Consider the following 21,011-nt stretch of genomic DNA (forward strand, 5'->3'; position numbering starts at 1 on the left):
TTTATTAAAAGGTAGAGCTGCTCTTTAATAAACTGGATGGCACCGTCCGTGTTTCCTTCCCCCCTGTGTGCTCCCGCAGCCTAAACTGCCCAGTAAACATGAGTCGTCTTGTAAACCGCCCAGAGACATGAGTTTTGGGCGGTGTGAAAATGGGTTAAAATAAGAATTAAAAAATAACCCAGATCACAGGGAAGGAGGGCTGGAACTGGACTGGGGGCGTGCTAAGGAGCCCCGGGACTTCCCTCCCGCGATGGGCCCATGAAGGAAAAGTCTCCTTTCCGTGTCCTTCAGATGAGAGCGTGTCAGGATCCGGCTCAAGGCCCCTCCAGGCCAGCAGGGTTTTAGCCCCCCAGGGACCTTTACGCCTAACAGGTTTTACCATGAATTTACGAGGAGACTTTCCTGCGAACTCTAATTGGCCCCCAAACCCGCCGCAAAAATGGTGTGTTTTTTTACCCCAGATATAAATCGAGCTACACTCTGATGCACAGTCAAAAGCTCGAATTGTGTGTGAACTGCTCCCTGATAACTCGCAGGAACTTCACATGAACACACCGCCCCCCCGCCCCATTCTGGAGGAGGTGCGAGTTAAAGGGCTTCAAAAGCCCCCTGGGAAAAGCTTCCAGCCGGAGGGGAAGGCCAGCCCCCCCCTCGCCCCCCCCTGCCGGTTTCCCTGCAGCAGGGATTCAGAGGCAGCCTGTGCTCTTTCCAAGGCCAGGAGCCCTGGAGAAACTCCTCCTCCGCCGCCTCCGCCTCCTCCTCCGTGACTGTGTCTGGTCACCATTCCCAGCCCCACAGGCTGGTGGCCATCCCGGGGCAACAAAGACTGCAGCCCGGCTAGGCCCTGCGTCAAGAGCTGCTCAGAGCAGCTTCCGGGGGGCTCTGGTGCTGCGGGAGAAGAGGGAGAAGAGCCTCACCCTAACCGGCAGCGCGGAAGAGCCCGGCCAAGCCCCTTCCGCCACCCCGGGGGCTGGATCTGGGTGCAAATGGTGCTGAGCAAAGGTGACCCCGGGCCTCTCTGCCACTTGGTGCCGGGGCGGGGGGGGTGCAGCAGCAGCAGCAGCTGCTCCCGGCTTGGCTCTGCTTGGCTCTTCTTGCTCAGAGCCAGACCTCTGTGAGGCCACTGAGGGCTTCTGAAAGAAGCAGCATCTTCTGCAGAGCCGCCTCTCAGCGCTCAAGGTCACGTGCACATTTTAAAACCTACTTTGACCATTAATTTTCAAAAGTTTTACAAATATAGTAGCCAGAAAATATCACACCCCTGGAACTGGGCATAGATTTCTAACCCCCAGGAGAGAGTTGGCATGAGTTGACATTCCCAGTGGCGGTGGCAGCAGTGAGGGAAGGGCCACGTGAGTGCCAGTGCGCAGACAGGGAGGGGCAGAGGCCTGCTGGCCCCCCGTTAAGAAGGGTGTCGGAGCGGAGGGCGGCTGCAGGCCTTGACGGACCTTCTTTGGCTCTAGGAACCAGCCCCCAAATCTAGGAGCCATATTTATTTTTCAGCCAAAAATGGTTTGACCTCTCTCCTCCCAACCCTGCTTTGAAAAGGGGCTGCCAGTTAGGGTTAGGACCTGCCAAGAAGAGAGTACCCCAGCCCCAAATCGCGTCTTGTTTCCCCTCCCTGCTTCCTTGCTACCCCTTTCCTTTCTCACTTTGCCCCCCCCCTTGTAAAAGACAAAAATATTTCGGGTAGGTTTTGAAGGGTTTCACAGAGCTTAAGGCTTGTTGGGGCTAAAGGAGGATGTCAAAGAAGCTTGACTTCCGAGGTGAGCTCAAGGACAAAGCAAACTTCTGTTTCAGAGTTAGAGCAAGTGTTGGGAGAGGGATTTTTTTTTTTTTAAATACAATTTACGAGAGACATTGACTTTGTTGCTAACATTAAAAGTGCAGAGTGAGAAAACCAGCACAGCTCTATGCATCTTTACTTAAGAGTAAGACCCATTATTCAATAGTGCGTCCTCAGAAGTCAGGCTGCAATCCTAGGTGCCACAGCCTCCCTGCCCTCCTGCTAACGTACTGGGGGCTGGGAGGTGCTGGAGAAGCCTCTTGGCTGGCGGGGCTGGGCAGGGTCTCCCCGCTGCTCCTGGCAGGCAGGAGAGAAGCGCCTCCGGAGGCCCCGTTTTGCGTCTCTGCTCTGTGGAGGGGGCTGAGTTCGACTCCTCCTCCTCCTCCTCCTCCTCCTCCTCCTTGCGAGATCCAGCGCCTCGCTCGCTCCTGGCCCTCTCCGCCCCTCTAAAGTGCCCGCCTACTCTCCGTGGCCACTACCTTCACTTCACGGCAGGCTTTTATCGAGGCACCGTGGTGCAATTTCTAGGTTGTGAGCTGGTGGCCGGAAGTGTCGGGCCCTGTGTTTGTTGTCGTTAGAGGTTATCGCTCTGAATCCAGCCACTTAATTTTAATACTTCTTTAAGAACTATTCATTGAATGTTTGTCTCAGTGTCAATAACGGTTCTCGGAGATATAATACAACATATTGGATAGATAATATGCTGATTTCATTTCTTCATATGAGCTATATTGTACGAATTCTGAACATACCCCAAATGAAACATTCTCACCCTCAGCCCTCTACTGACCTGTCAGTCACCCTCGGGGTTCTGCTCTCTGAACGGGACCACTCGCTTTCCTCCAGCACATCACCATCTTCCTAGCTGCAGCTCAGTGTGAAAAATTATCCCCCCCCCCGCCGCCCCATCTGCCCTCCCATGTCTCTCTTTCTGCCCTGAATTTCCAAGGAATGCCTCTTTCTTCAGACCCAAGTGGCTGTAAATCTTGCTTCACCCTCTTGAGTGTGTGTTTGCACTTGTGGGATGCAGTGCTTTGCACAATCCACGTCTGGCAACAGAAATCTCTTTGTACTATGATCAGAAACCAACTAGCCCACATGGATGGCTTGAGTAACGGCACATGCACACCTTACTCCAGGAATCTTTTGGTTTGATGTACCGTGGTCCCACAGGATCTGCTCCAGTTCCTTCAAAAGGTGGTACCTTCCAGATTCCGTCTTTGGGCAGCGGTCTTAGTTCTTCCTTCCTTCCTGGCTGGATTAATTGACGTTACACTATACAAGTTTGAATCTCGAATTTGTACGGGTTGTCTTCCCCAAAGGATCCAAAATCTCTCTTTAAGTTGGGTAAGAATATACCTTAGCATGCATTCGTATTTCAAGCTTATGTTGTATTGAAATTTGGGAAAGAGATGTTTGGCCACTAACAGCCAGGGATGTCTCTGTTGTGCGTTTTGTTTGGATCTTTGTGGTGTCTCCCTGCCCCACACGTGAATCCAGGGCTGCACAACTTTGGCCCTCCAGCTGTTGTTGGACAGACTACAACACCCATCATCCCCAGCCAAGTAGACAATAGTAAGAGATAACTGGAGTTGCAGTCCAACATCTGTAGGAGGGTCAAAGTTGTGCAGCTGTGGATGCATGTGTGGGGCAAGGAGATGCCACAAAGATCCAAACAAGATGCACAGCACAGACTTCTGCATTAATCCATGGTTGTCCAAAGACAGATTGAGTGCACCTGCGCTCGGATCCCCCTGCCGTGTTCTCCTGCGACAAGTAGCGGGCAGTGCCTGGCGAAACTCCTCTTCCTCGGCTGGTGCAGGAGTGGGCTGGCTTCTGCTGAGCTGAGCAGGACCAGCAGAAGTCAGGCCGGGGAGTCCAGAGGGACTAGGCAGGCTGTCCGCAGACACAGGCAGTTCCGGTCTCTGGGCGCTGGAAAGCACAGCCAGACAAGTTCTTGAACCAGCAGACTTACTGAATGAAGCCTCGTCAGCCTCTCAGGCGCAATCCACAGTAATTTCTGGCCCCACTGGTAATTCCTCCTCTTGAGTCGACCCCTCCTGGCACTTCTGCAATGCTGCGGGAACTCCAGCCCAGCCCCAGGACCCTTCCTGGGGTGCTGGTGGTGAGGGCGGGGCTGCCTTTGAGTGGGGTCTGTGGCTGGACCCCCACTCAGAGGAGGGCTGGATCGATTCAGGGGCCAGAGGACCCATTTGGGTCTCCTCTCCTGTTTCCTGCCTGTGGGCCCTGTTGAAGGGGGGGCTCCTGGGGGGTGGAGGTCTCTGGGGTGCCCCTCCAGGCTCTGCTAGTTGGTTCAGCCTGCCCAGAGTCTGGAGCAGGGATCTCGGGGGCTCCCTCTGGAATCTCCCTCCTCTGGCTCTCCATCTGTGGGGCCTCCCCTCTGCCGAGGAGACCAAGTCGGAGGTCACCCTGACAGCCTCCCCGAGGGCTTTGCCACTGCAAGTGACGCTTCCCGTTGGCGTCCTAGTCCTCCGTCGGCACCTCTGTATCTGAGCGGTTCCTCTCAGCACACGTTTCTGTTGACTGAAGGGTTTGTGCCGCTGGCCCTGTTGGTTCTGTATGTGTGAAGTCTGGCCGGGTACTTGCCTGCAAATTCACTTCCCGCTCGGTCTCTTGCTTTGGAGCATCGCCCCATCTCTTAACATTCCAGGCTGGGGGCCACCATCTGGGTCCCTCCCACCATTGCTGACCATTTTTCTCAGTATGTTGTCCCCTGGAAGTTTTTCACATGGGGCTTTTAAAACCCTTTAACTCGCCTCTCCTCCGGAATGGAGGGTGTGCATTCACATATCGGCCTGATGTACCCCGAAGTCCCTGCAAGTTATCGGGAAGCAGTTCACACACAATTCGGGTTTTTCACTGTGCATTAAGAGTGTAGCCCGATTTATATCCAGGGTAAAAAAAACCCACGATTTGCATCCCTTTCTTGGACAACTTTGAGTTTGCAGTAAAGCCTCCCAATAAACTTGCGGTCAAGCCCGCTGTGTGTCGAAGTCTCTGGTTGGGAGACTGGCTAGGATTCTGGTCCCCCTACAACAAAGCCAGCTTAGAGGATGCATCTGAATTTGAATCCCAGCTGCCCCGTCTCTCTGAAAGGGTCCGTGCCTGACAACCTTTGGTTCTGTGACTGTTTGGTTCTTGGCAGATATGCAGCCAGGTTCGCCTGACTCCCTCCTTTCAGGGATGCCCCACGATCCTGCTTCTGGCTGGCAACTTTGAGTGCTGTGGCTCTTTTATATTCTCCTCCATGTTTTTGAAGAACGGAGGCACCTGCTGTGCTCTGTCAGTCTCGCCGTTGTCGTCCTCGTGGCTATTCTTCATGGCGTCTTCTATGGCGACGTCTTCAGGGAGCGCCTTCCTTCGTGCCTGGAGTCCCTTCCATTGACTGCAGGCACCATCTCAAGGCCCCAGAGCAAGAAGGCCCTTTGCTTGTTCAGCGGGAGTTGGGTTTACCGACACAGTAGCTATAGCAGCAGCACTGACGGCCCAAGTCTCCTCCTGCAGAGCCGTGTCTGGCCCTGCACCGCAGCTCCCTCCGTGGCGCCTGCTGCTGGGAGCCCTGCTCTCTCGCTCGGGCAGCAGGCTCCTTCCAGGTAAGCCTTGAGGTAATTCAACACAGTCACTTCAGTCGGCTGAAGTGTTAGATTGACTTCAGAATTCCTGCCAGTTCCTGCTTTTCTTGCAGAATTTCTCAGTTGCTGATTTAGGGATTTTGACCTTTAGTACCGGGGGGGGGGGGGGCTTCTCTTCTTGCTGAGGGCACATTCCACTCCGTGATGGGTGCTGCAGCTTGTGTCCCACACAGTGATGCCATCCTTGTACTTCTCTCCTAGGGACATAGGAAGCTGCCCTATACGGAGTCAGACCACTGGTCCATCTAGCCCAGTATTGTCTTCACAGACTGGCAGCAGCTTCTCCAAGGTTGCAGGCAGGAATCTTAGTCTCAGTCCTCTCTTGGAGATGCTGCTGCCAGGGAAGGAACTTGGAACCTTCTGCCGCTCTTCCCAGAGCAGCTCCATCCCCTCGGGGGGGGGGATATCTTACAGTGCTCACACTTCTCATCTCCCATTCAGATGCAACCAGGGCAGACCCTGCTTCGCTAAGGGGACAAGTCCTGCTTGCTAGCACCAGACCAGCTCTCCTCTCCTCTCCTCTCCTCACCCCACCCATACATTGGAGAGTCACTTCAATTTCATGGCCAAGCGCTTCTAAGATGCCTTCTTTGACCATAAGCTAATTCAGGGAGGCTGTTTTCATGAGCAGCTAAACCCGGGCTTGGCTGCCTGTGAGAACCAGCGGGAGCCGAATGGCTCGCGTCTGCAACCCCCCCTCGGGAGCCCACCTCTCCAACGAGAATAAGGGAGTGAGCCCTCCCTTAACCACGTTTACTTATGGTGTGCCAGCACCGGCTGCGGGCGCTGGCGGGCGCCTGCCCGTGGCTGGGGGGATCTCCACCAGGCACCACACATTGGCGCAGTGCATGGTGGGATTTCTGGGGGCCGGGGTGATTCGCTGGCAGGGGCAACAGCGGAGCGTCTGGGCGTGCTATCTGCCCGCCCAGCAACATCTTGGTGATCGTCTGCGGGGAAGGCGAGGTCATGCAGCCTCCCTCCCTCCCGTCCCCGCAAACGGTCGTGTGAATGGGCCCGGTGCGCTGCCCGGCTTGTCCACCTCTCGTTCCTTTCTTGGGTCAAGGTGCTCACCAGTGGCGTGGTTGTGAGTGCACGAGGTGCTGCCTCTCCATGGCAAGTTCCCGGCCAGGCCCACCCCTCGTGCCCATTGCTGCTGCTGCTGCTGCTCTGGATTTCTGTCTTTCCAGAGAATCCGCCTTCTGTGGTCAAGTTCCCAGATTGTCAGCACCGAATATTTTGCTGAAATTCATTGAGCACCACAGAATTTGCTGTAGTTGCAGGTCATCACTGTGGACTCAACCATCTCATAACTGGTCAGTGAACAGGGGTCTTAATGTAACGAACAGTGATGTACCATAACACAGTTGATAGGTATTCTTCTTCTGATTTCATTACTTCTTCTTCTTCTTCTTCTTCTTCTTCTTCTTATTATTATTATTATTATTATTATTATTATTGCTCGCAACTTCCGGCCGACGGGGGGAACGGGGCGGCAGGGGGGAACGCTGCCGCCCTGAGGGGCTTGAAATTTACAGAGCGCCGGCGGGGGAAACGCGGCTGGAGGGGGGGTGAGTACACCCTCCCCCGCCCTTAAAGTACTTCCCCCGCCGGTGCCGAAGACCATTTGTGCACATCCCTGCTGGATCAGCCCCAAGGAGGCCCATCTCATCCAGCATCCTGTTTCACACAGTGGCCCACCAGATGCTGCTGGAAGCCACAGGCAGGAGTTGAAAGGGGCCTGCCCTCCCTCCTGCTGTTGCTCCCCTGCAAATGGTACTCAAGAGGCATCCTGCCTTTGAGGCTGGAGGTGGCCTATAGCCCTCCAACTAGCAGCCATTGATAGACCTCTCCTCCATGAAGTTATCCAAACCCCTCTTAAAGCCATCCAGGTTGTTGGCTGTCACCACATCTTGTGGCAGAGAATTCCACAAGTTGATTATGCATTGTGTGAAAAAGTACTTCCATTTGCTGGTCCTAGATTTCCTGGCAATCAGTTTCATGGGATAACCCCTGGTTTTAGAGTTATGGGAAAGGGAGAAGAATTTCTCTTTATCCACTTTCTCCACTCCATGCATGATTTTATAGACCTCTATCATGTCTCCCGGCAGTCGTCTTTTTTCTAAACTATAAAGCCCCAGGTGGTGTAGCCTTGCCTCATAAGAAAGGTGCTCCAGGCCCCTGATCATCTTGGTGCCCTCTTCTGCACCTTTCCCAGTTCTACCATGTCCTTCTTAAGATAACGGTGACCAGAACTGTACACAGCTGTACTCCAGGTGTGGCCGCTTGTGTGCTTTACAATTTTATCCTTGAGGATGCTTTCCATCCATTTATGAATTTAAAAATATGTTTAAAAATAGACTATTGTAAGGCACATTTAGCTTAAAGTTCCAAATTATGTGTAAATTCCCAGGCAGGCTAGAGAGAGCTATTTTACAAGTAGGGGGTTTCAGGAATAAGAGAAAGGGATAGATTCAGCCCTGAAGGAGGAGCCGGGCAAGGGGCTATATCACCTGTCCTCACGAAGATCTGACTCAGGCAGCTGGAGACTAGCGTCTGTCCATGGAGGCGAAGTGGGGAGCAGGAGAGTTGAAGGAGTTAGTGGGCTTCCTCACGAGGAGTGTTCCAGCGTGAGGGCAGCTGGATAGATCAGCGGGGGGACCAATCTAAAACCAGGCACAATGAGCGGCGCCTCAGTGTGAGGGCAACAAATTGGCCAGGAAGGTAGTGCTTTCAGCTCGGCTGGCCCCAGTGGGGAGGGGAACACCAAGGGGGTGTGCTGGAGTTCTTGTTGCAGTGGGGTCCCGGGTGTAAAGCACAAGGGAGCACACGATGGAGTCCCCAGTTGGATGGAGAAGGGGAGCACACATTATTATTATTATTATTATTATTATTATTATTATTTTGATTTCTATACCGCCCTTCCAAAAATGGCTCAGGCCGGTTTACACAGAGAAATAATAAATAAATAAGATGGCTCCCTGTCCCCAAAGGGCTCACATTCTAAAAAGAAACATAAGACAGAGACCAGCAACAGTCACTGGAAGTACTGTGCTGTGGGTGGATAGGGCCAGTTACTCTCCCCCTGCTAAATCAAGAGAATCACCACGGTAAAAGGTGCCTCTTTGCCCAGTTAACAGGGGTTATATCCCACTTGTGATGTTCTGCAGTTGGAGTCTCCAGTGGTAGACACGAGAGAGCACACTGGGTCATGGAGTCAGGGATACTTGTATCCCAAACGTGCCTTGGAGGGATATTTCTTTTGTCAAACTTTTGCTGCCTAGAAGAGCCCGGATGGGCTGGCATGGAATGCATTGTGTCTGATCGTCCTTCCTGGGTAAGACTGGGTGTGATTAGCCTATTGGATGCAAGGCTAGTTGTCGTGAAAACTAGAGTGTGCAGGTGCATCAAAAGAGTATCCTGTGCTGGGCCTGCCTCTCCCAATAATTCTATCAAAAGATTTGATAGGCACACTTTCACCCCATTTGTGATGGGGACTGCTGCTGCACTTGTCTTATCTGCTTTCCCTTCCTGGCCTAATTGCTTTGTTAGCAACAGGAGTTATCTCTCTTACCAGAGAATGAGGGGAGTTTTAGAGTTCATCCTAACTCCAAAATGACCTAACTTGCAATAGCTAGTTCTGGAGTCTGCTTAGCTGGCCCCCCACATAGGGAGAGGGTGTGTTAAGCCAAACCCCTTTGCACTTTGTGTTACTTGCAGCCCAAATCTGGGGGCGACCAGTTCACTGCCAACTAAGCAGCTTGTCCCCATGTATAACATAAACTGGGAGCTCACATTGCTGTGATGCAGCTCCTGAGCATAGCAAAAGTGCAATCTCCAAGCCTGGAGATGCAGCTGAAAACAGGCAGAATAAGTTCAGCTAGTAATAGCTATTCCTGTAAACGGGGTGCAACCACTGAAAAGGCCCTTTCCCTAGTAGCCACCCACCTCGCCTCGTTTGGGAGGGGCACCCAGCAGAGGGCCTCTGAAGAAGATCTTAAGGTCTGGGTTAGGATAAGGCACTCTCTCAGGCAAGCTGGTCCCAAGCTGTGTCGGGCTTTAAAGGTTAAAACCTGCACCTTGAATTGGGCCCGGAAACGGACTGGGAGCCAGTACAGCTGATTAAGCACTGGTGTGATATGCTTAAAATGACCAGACCCAGTTAATTGCCTTGCAGCCCTATTTTGTACCAGCTGCAGTTTCCGGACCGTTTTCAAAGGCAGCCCCATTGCCGTAATCTAAGCGAGAGGCTACCAGAGCATGAATAACTGTGGCTTATCTCTGTCCAGGTAAGGTCACAGGTGGCATATCAGCCGAAGCTGATAAAAGGCTCTCCAAGCCACAGAGGCCACTTGAGCCTCTAGTGACATTGCTGGGTCAATGAGCACCCCCAGAAGTGCAATGAGCACCCCCTGGAGCACCCTGGTCCTTCAGGGAGAGATGTGCAACTCTGAATATCATTCGCCCGGGCAGAGGAACCACCGACCAAGAGTACTTCAGTCTTTTCTGGATGGAGTCTCAACTTGATTGAGTCTCACCCTCATCCAGTCCATTACTGCATCATCCAGGCACCTGATCCAGGACAGTCACTGCCTCACCTGCATCTGAGGGGGAAAAGGGAGCTACAACGGAGTGTCATCCTCATGCTGAGGACACCTGAGGCCAGATCTCTGGATGGCCTCTCCCAGCGGTTTCATGTAGATTTTAAACAGCATAGAGGAAAGGACGGAACTCTGTGGAACCCCAAAGCACCGTTGCCAAGGGGCTGAGCCGTCACCCCCCAGCACCTCCCTTTGGGAACGGGCCTTGAGGTAGCAGCAGAACCACCTCCAAGCAGTGCCCCCCACACCCAACCCAGCCAGCCTATCCAAAATGACACCATGGTCAATGGTCTCGAAAGCCGCTGAGATATCCATGATAATGAGCAGGGCTGCACTCCCCCAAGGCTGCACTCCTCTCTCGCTCTTGCCGTCCCACAGAGCAACCAAAGCAGTTTCTGTTCCCAAGCCAGGCCTGAAGCCTCATTGAAAAGGATGTAGATAGTCCGTTTTCTCCAAGCGTGTCTGGAGCTGCTCAGCCACGACACGCTCAAGCACCTTGCCCAGGAAGGGAACATCGGCCACAGGCCTAGAGCCCGATGCACCCATCAAATGGCCTACAAGCCTCTAAGGCCAACGTCCCCCTGGCCTTCAGGACTCACACACGAGGGCCTTGCTGTGCTTGGGGGAGATGCCCAAAGGTCTTCACTGCTTCCTAAAGGCCAGAAGGGTTTGTGTGTGTGTGTGTGTGTGTGTGTGTGTGTGTGTGGCGGGGTGGAGTTCTGTGAGTTGGGTGCCTCCCAGATAGGCCCTGCACCTTGCTTGTGGCAGCCTTGCTTCAGCCAAGGAAGGCGGTCACAGAGCCCTCCCTGGAGGGCTAAGGAGGTTTGCATGGGAGGCGGAGTAGGGGAGACCTTCCTCTGTGGGAGGCAGCCTGGCCCCAGCAATGTGTAGCTTTCCAAGTCCATCTCAGCACCTTGAATTTAGCCCACAAATAAAACAGCAGCCGTGCATAGGAAGTTACTAAGGCATGTGTACAGAGGTGTAGGTTTTCTGGAAATTTTTGGAAATTTTTCTGAAAACTGTCAGGAAAAGTTTCCTGTGCACGTTTTCTCATTTGCATACAGTTTGCATTAACATTTCTCTCAGAAAAGTTAATTTTCCTGATGCCCTAAATAGATTGTTATCTGGTGTGGCATATTGTTTGATCTTTATATTTAGTAAAACCACCACCACCATATTATCTCCCTGTTTATAAATCCGTAAAACACATGTACTGTTTTTAGAAATAAAAATTTCCACAGAAAAATAATCTCCCTTTTCATCTTTACGTGCATTAAAATAGCAAGAAGGCACAGCTAGCAAACTACTCCGGAGTGAGGGGAAGCCCTTGGGGTGGCAGCAACTGCCTCCTGGGTAGCCCGGCGGAGGGTCTGCTCCCGGAGTGCCCGTCCTGTGGCCCTGGAGGAGGAAGGGGGCGTGTGACCCACACTCCTCCTGCCCACCCCGCCCTTCTCTGTCTTACCTGGGCGGTGCCAGCTCCCCATTGGCCCTCGCCCCTCACAGAGTCCAAAGGTGTCTCCTCCCAGCAAGGAGCCAAGACAGCGCCCCCTGCTGGCTCACCCCACCGTGGTTCCAGCCTCCTGCGGCCAACCCAATGCCCCAAGGAAAGCTCAGCGCCCGAGCTGGACGCAAAGGCAACCGTCCGGTTGATTTGTGAAATACTGACACCCGCCCCTGCAGCAGGAGGCTGCTGCCCAGGGCTATCCACAGAAATAAGTAAAGCCATCTAAAATCATTAGAATGCAGTTAAAAACTAGATGCAGGGAAACGAAGGGCAGAGGGAGGTCGGGGGAGCGTCACAGAGGTCCCTTTTTCAACTCTCCAGACACTCCCCTAGACACCCCTCCGTGCGGAGTCTGGCATGGAGGAGCGCCGGTTGTTTTTATTTTATTTTATTTTTACATTTATATCCCGCTCTTCTTCCAAGGAGCCCAGAGCGGTGCACTACAGACTTCAGTTTCTCCTCACAACAACCCTGTGAAGTAGGTTAGGCATGTTCCCATGCACTCTGGCCCAGCAGAGAACAGGGCTTATGCTCAGGCAAGAGGACAGCCGAGGGAGTCGGGGAGAGAGGGAGGCCTAGCCGGGGCTTCCTGCCTGTTTGGGCGGTCTAAAACAAACGCAAGGGCAATCACGGAAATGCAGCCAAGCGAAACAGAGGGGGTGAGGGTGTCTTTGCACACCAGCCGTTTGGGCGGTCTGCCAGAGCCCCCCTCCCCTCGACATCCCAAACAGACCCCCCCGCCCAGCCACGCCCAGCTCTCCCTTGCCTGCCAGAACTCCTGGGCACCATCCCTGCGTCCCCTCACCTCCCTCCTCCAGGCAGCCATTCCTTGAGCCGTCCTCTCCTCCGGATCCCCCTAAGCCCAAAGGCAAACAGGATGCCTCCCTGATACCCGTTTGGGACATCGCGACCAGTCCGTCTTCTTGTTCTGTTCCTCCAACACCAGTTTTGACCACTCTGATGAGCAGATTCCCGTCTAACACCTTTTTGTTTCCAATTTCCCCCTTTTGTCACTCTGATTTTTCTTTTGTCCCACACGGGAAGCACTTTCAGGTAATCAGTAACAAGAGACTTTTTTCAGACCCCAGAATCTACCCTATCAAGTACATCCCATAGCCAGGGGCGTAGCAAGGTTGGAGGGGGCCCAGAGACAAGATTTTAAAACGGGCCCCTCGCTGATATACACACACAAACACACTTCACAATATATTGTGCACTCACATTCACATCCCCATTATGAATACGGTGAATATCTAGTTCACATGGAATCTAGTTTTTTTCCTCTCTGCTCCTGCCGTTCTCCAAGAGACTCAACATAACTCACAGGGGGTGCAACATGGGCGGGTGGGGAGTCATGTGATGTGCCTCTGGGGGGCCCCAAGACGACTGCCTCCCCTTGCGCAATGGTAGTTACACCCCTGCCCATAGCCCCTGCCAATGCACACCACCCTTGGGATTCATTCTCGAGATTGCTGCCGCTTCTCGCACCCCAGTGGCCTTCCACTGAGACCCAGCTTGCCAGCACTTCACCTGGGACAGGCAAAATGCCCTTTCCCAGCCTGCGTGTATGAGGGGGAGTGTGTGAGAAAGGAACCCAACAACCCGCCCGCCTAGAAAGTTTCCCATCCTTCTATATTTTACCAGATTGGCGGGATTGGGGCTGGTCAGCTCCCCCCCAGAGCCCCAAAGAGAGTCCCTGCAGGGATCCACGGCCCAGCAGTCAGCCCCCAAGGGCTTCTGCCCCCTGAGAAATCGCCCGGCCAGCCGGAGACCACATTAAAAACACAGGTTTGCGAGCGGTCCAGACCGTAACCGCAGTGGTCTGGGCTGGCAGCCTTCATCGCCTCAAAACAAATGGTTTCTGGTTTCCTCTCATGAGGATGCAGACCACAGTCAGAAGAGCTCGAGGGCTTTTACTGCCCCGCCGGGAATGATTTTGCAGGGGGATTTCCCCTGCCAGCCGCCTCCAACCACCACTACTAGAAATCCTGGTGGACACCAGCAGGGCTCCCTCTGGGGTCCCCCCCCCCCGATCTGTGTGCGGATTGAGTTTTGTTCTGGGCGGCAGCAGCAGGATCAAGGCAGGCTGTGTGCGCACCACGTGCATTCCGAGGGGGGCCTTCCTGATTCAACCTGAGCGGGGTCTAAAGTGAACTGAGCAGACATCAGAAAACTTGTGAGCGTGCGCACGCCTGAGAGGGGAGAGTGGACAGTCGCCAGCTCTGCCCATCACTTTCCCTGAACTCTGGACTCCCCTTGGACTGAACGTGGTCCTCCACTCGGCTCATGGTGCTCCCTTGGCAAGCCAGGGAGGGGCCCTCTCCTGGGCCCCCAAAGCCCCCACTTCCACCCCCTCTTCACCAGAGCACTTCAGGCTCCCATGCTCTGGAAAGTGGGCCTTGTGCAGTGGGCAGCATCTGGCCCTGCAGAAAGGGAGGGAAGCCGGCTGCCTGCTGGGGGGGGGGCCTTGCGACCTGGGCTTGCAAGTCCTGAAGGCCAAGTGGACGTTGGCCTTCGAGGGACTAGCCAGAGAAGGCTGCAGCCCCCCTTCCTTGCCACTGACCCCACAGCCACCACTTGGGGGTTATTTTAATGAAAAGTGGAATAGCAATCAAACCATAAACAATCGAACCGTGTGGTTGTTTCTAAATATATTTAAATTGGTTTTAAATAGTTTTAATCATTTTTGAATTGTTTTTATATTGTTTTTAGCATTATTTTAACTGTGGGTTTTATGTCTTTTTAAAAGTTGTTGTACTTCACCCAGAGCCTCTGGATGGGGCGGTTTATAAATGTGATAAATAAATAAATAATAATAAAGAAGCCAGCAAGCACTGGCTCCCTTTTCAGCAGGGCTGATGCCTCCCTTGGGCGAGGCCGTGCCCGGAAGTCTGCCCTTGGCTGTCCAGGGGGGTCAAGGTGGGGCAGAGCGAGCTGGTGAGTCACCCTGACCTTTGGCCTTTCCACTCAGGTGGTTGCCATAGTGATGGACACGTTCACGGATGTGGACCTGCTGAGCGAGGTGCTGGGTGCAGCGGCCCGGAGAGTCCCTGTCTACATCCTGCTGGACGCGATGAACGCCCAACTCTTCTTGGACATGGCTGCCAAGTGCAGAGTGGACCTCAACTACGTGGAGGTGAGTGAGGGCAGCCGTGGGGTGGAGCAGGGGGTGAGAGGGAGGGGGAGGAGGAGGAGGGGGGTGCCTGGTTTGTGCCTGGTCCCGGCTGGCCCCGCAGAGCCCACCCAGATGTGAGCCCACTTGGCCGGCTTCTTCCCTGGACCTCCACGCGGCACCTCCACGCCCCCCACCCCAGGCGCAGCCTGTTCTGAGGGGCAAGGAATCCCTCCCAAGGCCTCGCTCCGCTGGGCTCTTCTGCCACCAACCAGAGCCCCCCCCCCCCCGATCGCCAGAGCCCTCGGAACGAAGCAACCACAGAGACAGGACACCCCAGAACTGCCCCGGTCACCTCCTCCGTATTCTGTGCAGTGGCCACACAACCCTTCCAGCCCAGTCCTTAGTTTGCTAAGCATGTGGCTTAGGAAGTCTGTCCAGGACGGCAGCTTTTATCCCAAAGGGCACTGGCGATGAGGCCAAAGCGGGGAGCACGAGGCCGTTTCGCCATGACAGGCAACAGCAGCACCAGCTTGCAGCAGACGCTCGATTCCCAGGCTGCAGAGTCTGGTGTGCCAGCCTGTGAAGGGGTGGGGGTCTCTCCCTCCCCCCCTCGGCCGCCCTTTGGGGGGTCACTCGCTGCTTGACCTCTCCGTTGCCTCCTTGCAGTTCCTGCGGGTGCGGACAGTGTCCGGCCCCACCTACTTCTGCCGCACAGGCATGTCCTTCAAGGGGCACCTGAAGGAGACGTTCCTGCTGGTGGACTGCATGGTGGTGCTGAGTGGCAGCTACAGGTGAGGGGGAGGGCAGAGCGGGGGGGCAGCAAGGGGGCTGCGGTGGGGCTGGCCTCTCACCGCTCCCATGGCGGGGGGGGGGGGCGGGATCATGTTCCACTTCTGTCTTCCTCATGGAGTCTGCTCCGGCTCCCGGGTCCCAGGCACTTTGTCTGCCTGGCCGGCCACTCGCAGCCCCTCTGCAGTGGCACCTGGTGTGGCTCCGGCCCTTGGCTGGCTGGCAGCCTCCAGGCACGAGCCCAGGCGACTGGCTGTTCTCTGGTCCAAAGGGGTGTTTGAATCCCAAATGCAGGCCGCTTGGATAACCCTCTGCGGGTCTCCTCTGGGTGGGGGTTCCCCTCCCAACCCTGGCCAGGGCTCTCCCTGGACGGGGGGGTTCCAGCAACCTCTCTCCGCCCCTCAAGGTGCTGGCTGTGCTTGAGCTCTCTGGCTGAGACCAGCCGGTGCTCCCTCACAGAGACCTCTTGGCCCATGCGAAGTCAGAGATGCTGGTCGGAACCGGGAGGCTGAGGTGTGGTGTGGGGTTGCCCGAGAGGCCCCTAACAGAGCCTTCTCTCTCTCCTGCTTCTTTGCAGCTTCATGTGGTCCTTTGAGAAGATCCACCGGAGCATCGCCCATATCTTCCAGGGGGAGCTGGTGGCCAGCTTTGATGAGGAGTTCCGCATCCTTTTTGCACAGTCGGACCCCCTGGTCCCTCCCGCCAATGTCTTGGTGAAGGCAGAGGCCTCCCTGGGGCCCTTCGGCATGGGGCCCTTTGGCAACCACTTGCCCTTCTTCCCCCCCAAACCACCCCACATGCTGTTTCCTCGTGAGGATCACCTTTTCTCACCATTTGTGGACAGAGTGGATCCGGACAGGCACTTCCTGTCTTCTTTCCGAAGAGACGACTTGATGTGCCACACCTTGGAGGGTCCGGCCATGCGGATGTATTCCAAGAAGATGGAAATGGAGAACTCCCAGATGGACCCTGTCCGGGGCTTTCTCCGCTCCAAGCAGCTGGAGATGGATTCCTTTAAAAGGCACAGCTTTGCAGAAGGAACCTTTGAGAACTTTGCTTCTTCAAAGCAGTTTTCCAGGCAGATGTTCATGAACAATTTGGATGAATTTAAAATCCAGTCCAGCCATTTTCAGAAGGACCAATTTTATCAATATCAGTTTGAACACCCACATGGTGCTAACAGGCCTCAGGGGCTCTTTGAAAGAATCCGAGGTGGGAGGCTGGGAATCAACGAGCCAGAGGACTGTGTGGATGGCTTCAGGTATCCAGAACTGGAGTCCCATTTTCCCCGGGAAGGCCACCCACTGCGGCTGGATTATGTGCCTTCTCATTCTTCCAAGGAGGTGAGGCATGGTTCAGACCAGGTGAATCCAGGAGGGAATGGACTTCTGGGGCTCTCGTCCCTCAGAAGGCAAAACATGGGACAGAAGTTTATGTGCCAGACATCCCCAACACAGAAGCAGAGCCTGGAGCAAAAGATGTTCCTGCAGGACCATGACCAGGAGGCAGGTCAAGGCAAGAAAGTGCAGGAGAACAGGGCAGGCTTGCGTAACTGGAGGGTGTCATCGTACCTGAGTGGGTGCCCGTCTGAGCCAGGGGAGGAAAGCCTCCCAGTGCCAATGGAGCCAGATGCCTATAATGAGGGGCTTGGTCCTCCAGAGCCTCTCACCAGGTACCCTAGTGACCTCATCCCTTCATTCAGACCCTCACCACCACTTGTAAGTGCTAAAGAGATTGCTGGAGTTGAGAGGCCAGGTGAGGAGATGCCTTCAGGGAAGCTGGATTCCTTCAGGAGCAGGATCAATCCCTTGATCCAGAGGAGCTCCCGTCTCAGGTCTTCGCTTATTTTCAGTGCAGCCAAGTTAGACCAGCAAAACCCGTCAACCGAGAGAGTCCAGCTGATCCATAAAGAGCAGACTTCCAGTGAGACAACAAAAGAGAACGAAACAGTCAAGACCTCATCCACCTCGAAAGTAGCTGAGTTGCTAGAGAAGTACAGGACTGTGGGCAAAGACTCGGAAAGTACAACCGTCAGTCAGACAAAGGCCATGTCTGCTTTTCTCCAGGAGGAGTCGCAGAACGCAGAGAAGAAATGCACCAAGTCCGTGCAGTACAAGATTCTGGAGAGCCGAGTGCTGGACTCCAAAGACGCCTTCAGTGATTATAAGCCGCACCCAGAGCCAGATGGGCACGTGGGGGTGTCCCCCTCAGCCGGCCAGCTCACAGATGCTCTTGGCAAAGATGCCATCGCGCAGGTTAGCAGTAAGATGGACAAGCTCTCTTCTCGGTTCTACCCAACAGACAACATGCCCAGCCTTCCAGAGAAGGAGAGCCTCATATTTGTTGGAGAAACACAGAAACTTGCTCTTCCAGAAAGGAAGGAGAAACTCTTGTTCAAAGGAGATGCACAGAATCCAGCCGGGACAGAATTCAAGACATTGGCACAAGCACAGACTAGCGCCCCCTCATCCCTTGAAAGTCCTTCCAAGACCCAGGGCTCTTACGACAGCTCTCTCAATAAGCCAGAGGAAGAAGTCTGTAAGCAGGAGCAGAGTCCTCGAGAGATTTTTAGGAAGGGATCCCTGAGGCTGAAGCAGCTGTTGAGCCCCAAAGGAGAGAAGAGGCCTGAAGAAGAAACCGCCCCTGACAGCTGGAAGTCAGACAAGCAGAGTGTGGTTGGCCTCAAGCGATTGTCTCAGGGCGAATACCAAGAACCCATCGCGGAGGAGAAGTCTCCAAAGCCGGCCTCACTCCTCAAGGGGACTCCGGCGCTTCCGCCTCGGTTTCCCTCGTCTGCAGCCAACGTCCTCTACAGTAGCAACCTCCGGGACGACACGAAGGTCATTCTGGAACAAATTTCTGCCAACAGTCAGAAGAACCGAGCTGAGCTGGCCAGGCAGATCCCAGTGGGGAGCAACCCTGAGCTGTCCAAGTCCACCACCAGCCTGGACCGCAAAGGTGAAGAGAGAAGCACAGGGGTCATCAGGTCAGAGAGCTTTGGCAGTCACAAGCACAACCCTCCCAGGGAGCCTTCTGAAGACCGCGACTCTCTTCTGAAAAGGATGGAGAGCATGCGGAAAGAGAAGCGGGTCTACAGCCGCTTTGAGGTCTTCTGCAAAAATGATGAGCCAGGCGTGGAGGAATGTGAGCCGGACGCCAAAGACAAGAAGATGGGCAAGTTCATGCCCAAACTCCTGGGCCAGTTCAAAGCCAAGAAGTGACCGTCCAGCTGCTGCCCACCCTTCCGCCTGCCTGGGACAGAGGTTGATGTGGAGGGCCTGCTCAACAGGCTGGGCTGGTGGCTGGGTGGCAGGGGAACTGCAGGCCACCTGAAGTGTGACTCATGACCCTGACATGCTGTGGTGGGAATAAACTGTGCAGTAGGAGGCACAGTTCCCAAATAGGTTTCCGCTTGCTTGGGAGAGTCCCAGCACCATCTCCTCAGAGCAGCTGTTGCGACAACGGGTGGGAAAACCCCCTCTCTGCTCATCTGGCAGGAAGGGGCCTGGGGCTGCTGCTTCCAGGTTACACTCCAGCCTCCAGTGCCCCCACCCCCCGAAAGGTGACTGCACTCATTCAGCCTTGACCAGCACTGACCCCTCCGGCCCCACTGAAACCAGGTCTTTTCCTTGGGGCCTGTGCAGCTGCCTTCTCCGGAGTCCGACCCTTTCGCAGTTGTCGAGGTCAGTCTTGGCTCCACTGACTGGCAGCGGCTCTCCAAGGGATGCTGCCAGGAGCTGAGCCCGGCTTCTTCCGCCTGCAGAGCGGGGGCTGCTCTCCCACTGAACTGCACCCCACCTTCCACCACGTACTCCCCCCGGGGGTGGTGGTGGATTTGTTTGCCCTGCGTGAGGCCGAGGCAACTGGGAGGCGACCCCAAGCGGCTCTGCGTGGGGCACGGTGGCGGCAGCACTGGGAGGTCCAGATCAGCCGAGCCGCCCTCAGCCTCCTCCCACTGCAGCTTCCAGCAGCCCGTCAGGCCCAACAAGGCCCAGGATGGGAGGAAAGGGAAAGGCGGGAGCAGCAGGCAGGGAGACATGACGGAGGTCTATAAAATCATGCATGGTGTGGAGAACGTGGAGAGAGAGAAATTCTTCTCCCTCTCCCATCACACTAGAACCAGGGGTCATCCCATGAAATTGATGGCCAGGAGGTCTAGGACCAACAGACGGAAGTACTTTTTCACACAAGGCATGATCCACTTGTGGAACTCTCTGCCACAAGATGTGGTGACAGCCAACAACCTGGATGGCTTTAAGAGGGGCTTGGATAACTTCATGGAGGAGAGGTCGATCAACGGCTACTAGTCGGAGGGCTGTGGGCCACCTCCAGCCTCAAAGGCAGGATGCCTCTGAGTCCCAGTTGCAGGGGAGTCACAGCAGGAGGGAGGGCAGGCCCCTTTCCACTCCTGCCTTTGGGCTTCTCACGGGTATCTGGTGGGCCACTGTGCGAAACAGGATGCTGGATGAGATGGGCCTCCTTGGGCCTGATCCAGCAGGGCTGTTCTTGTGTTCTTAACGGCTGCACTCTGCAGAAGAGGGGCCATCGCTGTAGCATCGCGGCTGCTCCCCCCACCCTTCTCTTTGTCGCCCACCTGCTACGGTAGCTTGCCTAATTCTCACTGAGATGGTCAACTGTGCCCGGATTGTACCATTTTGGGAGTGGGGGGAGGGGGGTAGGCTCACATGACAATGGAATGTTCCTCCATACAAAAACATGCCCTAGGTGTTGAGCAGAGGGGTGGTTGTTTAAGTTGCATTCTCCAGACAGGACGTGTGTTTGCCTGAAGGTGCATCCAGTGCCGTGAGCCCAGGCCCAGGCCCTGGGGTGGTACCTTGGTCAGCCCTGGGCCTCAGCCACGGAGCCTGGACACTGCCTGCCCCACCCTCCAGCCCTCAGGGCAGGGGCCAGCAGGATCCCTACGCCCTGCTTCCCGCTGATGCTGCTGCACGATCCAGGCGCCATGCCTCAAGGGACGGCTGGAGGCGCTCCTCCGGGAGCAGGGCCTGGGGGCTGCCAGTGGCAACACCTCGCAGGCAGAGGCTGGGAGCAGGAAGCCCGGGAGGGGCCAAGGGGGAGGGAGGGGCCACCTGAGCAAACCTGCAGTGGGGGGGGGGTCTCCTTTCTTGCTCAAGTAAAATGCACCAGTGCGGCCGAGGACTGCTAATTCTGCACTAAGATAAATCACAAATGCTGTGATGGGAATAAACGTTGCAATTCTTTGTATGTTTTGAGAATTTGCACTTTATTTGATTGGCAGAATCTGGAGCAGGGGTGCTGCAGTGTGGGGCTCTTGTGGGGGGGCTGGGATGGAAAATGGTGGGGATAAGGGCAGCGAGGTCTGGTGGACTGGGGGGGGGAGGGAGACTGCACTGAGTGGATGAGGGCCACCCCCCCCCCCGCAGCAAACTCACTCAGGGCACATCTTTCCGGTGGCCTGTTTCAAGGCAGTGCCACTGACCCCTGAGCTGGCATGAATGGGCCGCTCCCCCCATGACGACATCTTCAAGCTGTTCCATGCAGCAAGCAAGCTCTGCACAGGCCTTGGCCAGCCCCCTCCCGGTTT

General features: G+C 55.1%; 1 protein-coding gene across 4 annotated transcripts in view; it reads left to right on the plus strand.

The window, feature by feature from the left end:
• The window catches only part of FAM83H (family with sequence similarity 83 member H), a 32,105-nt gene extending 11,434 nt beyond the window's left edge, over positions 1-20,671 (plus strand). For 3 of the 4 annotated variants that reach the window (XM_053245743.1, XM_053245742.1, XM_053245741.1), the window contains exons 3-5: positions 14,513-14,677; positions 15,323-15,447; positions 16,023-20,671. In XM_053245743.1, coding sequence (XP_053101718.1) covers positions 14,513-14,677; positions 15,323-15,447; positions 16,023-18,666 — 2,934 coding nt within the window. In that variant the 3' untranslated portion in view covers positions 18,667-20,671. Of the gene's footprint in view, positions 1-5,534; positions 6,753-14,512; positions 14,678-15,322; positions 15,448-16,022 lie in introns of those variants that run through there. The other variant, XM_053245744.1, reaches the window with a different exon arrangement.
• The last annotated feature ends 340 nt before the right edge of the window (positions 20,672-21,011 follow it).

The sequence above is a fragment of the Hemicordylus capensis genome, chromosome 4, assembly GCF_027244095.1.
Source record: "Hemicordylus capensis ecotype Gifberg chromosome 4, rHemCap1.1.pri, whole genome shotgun sequence".
Taxonomy (NCBI): domain Eukaryota; kingdom Metazoa; phylum Chordata; class Lepidosauria; order Squamata; family Cordylidae; genus Hemicordylus; species Hemicordylus capensis.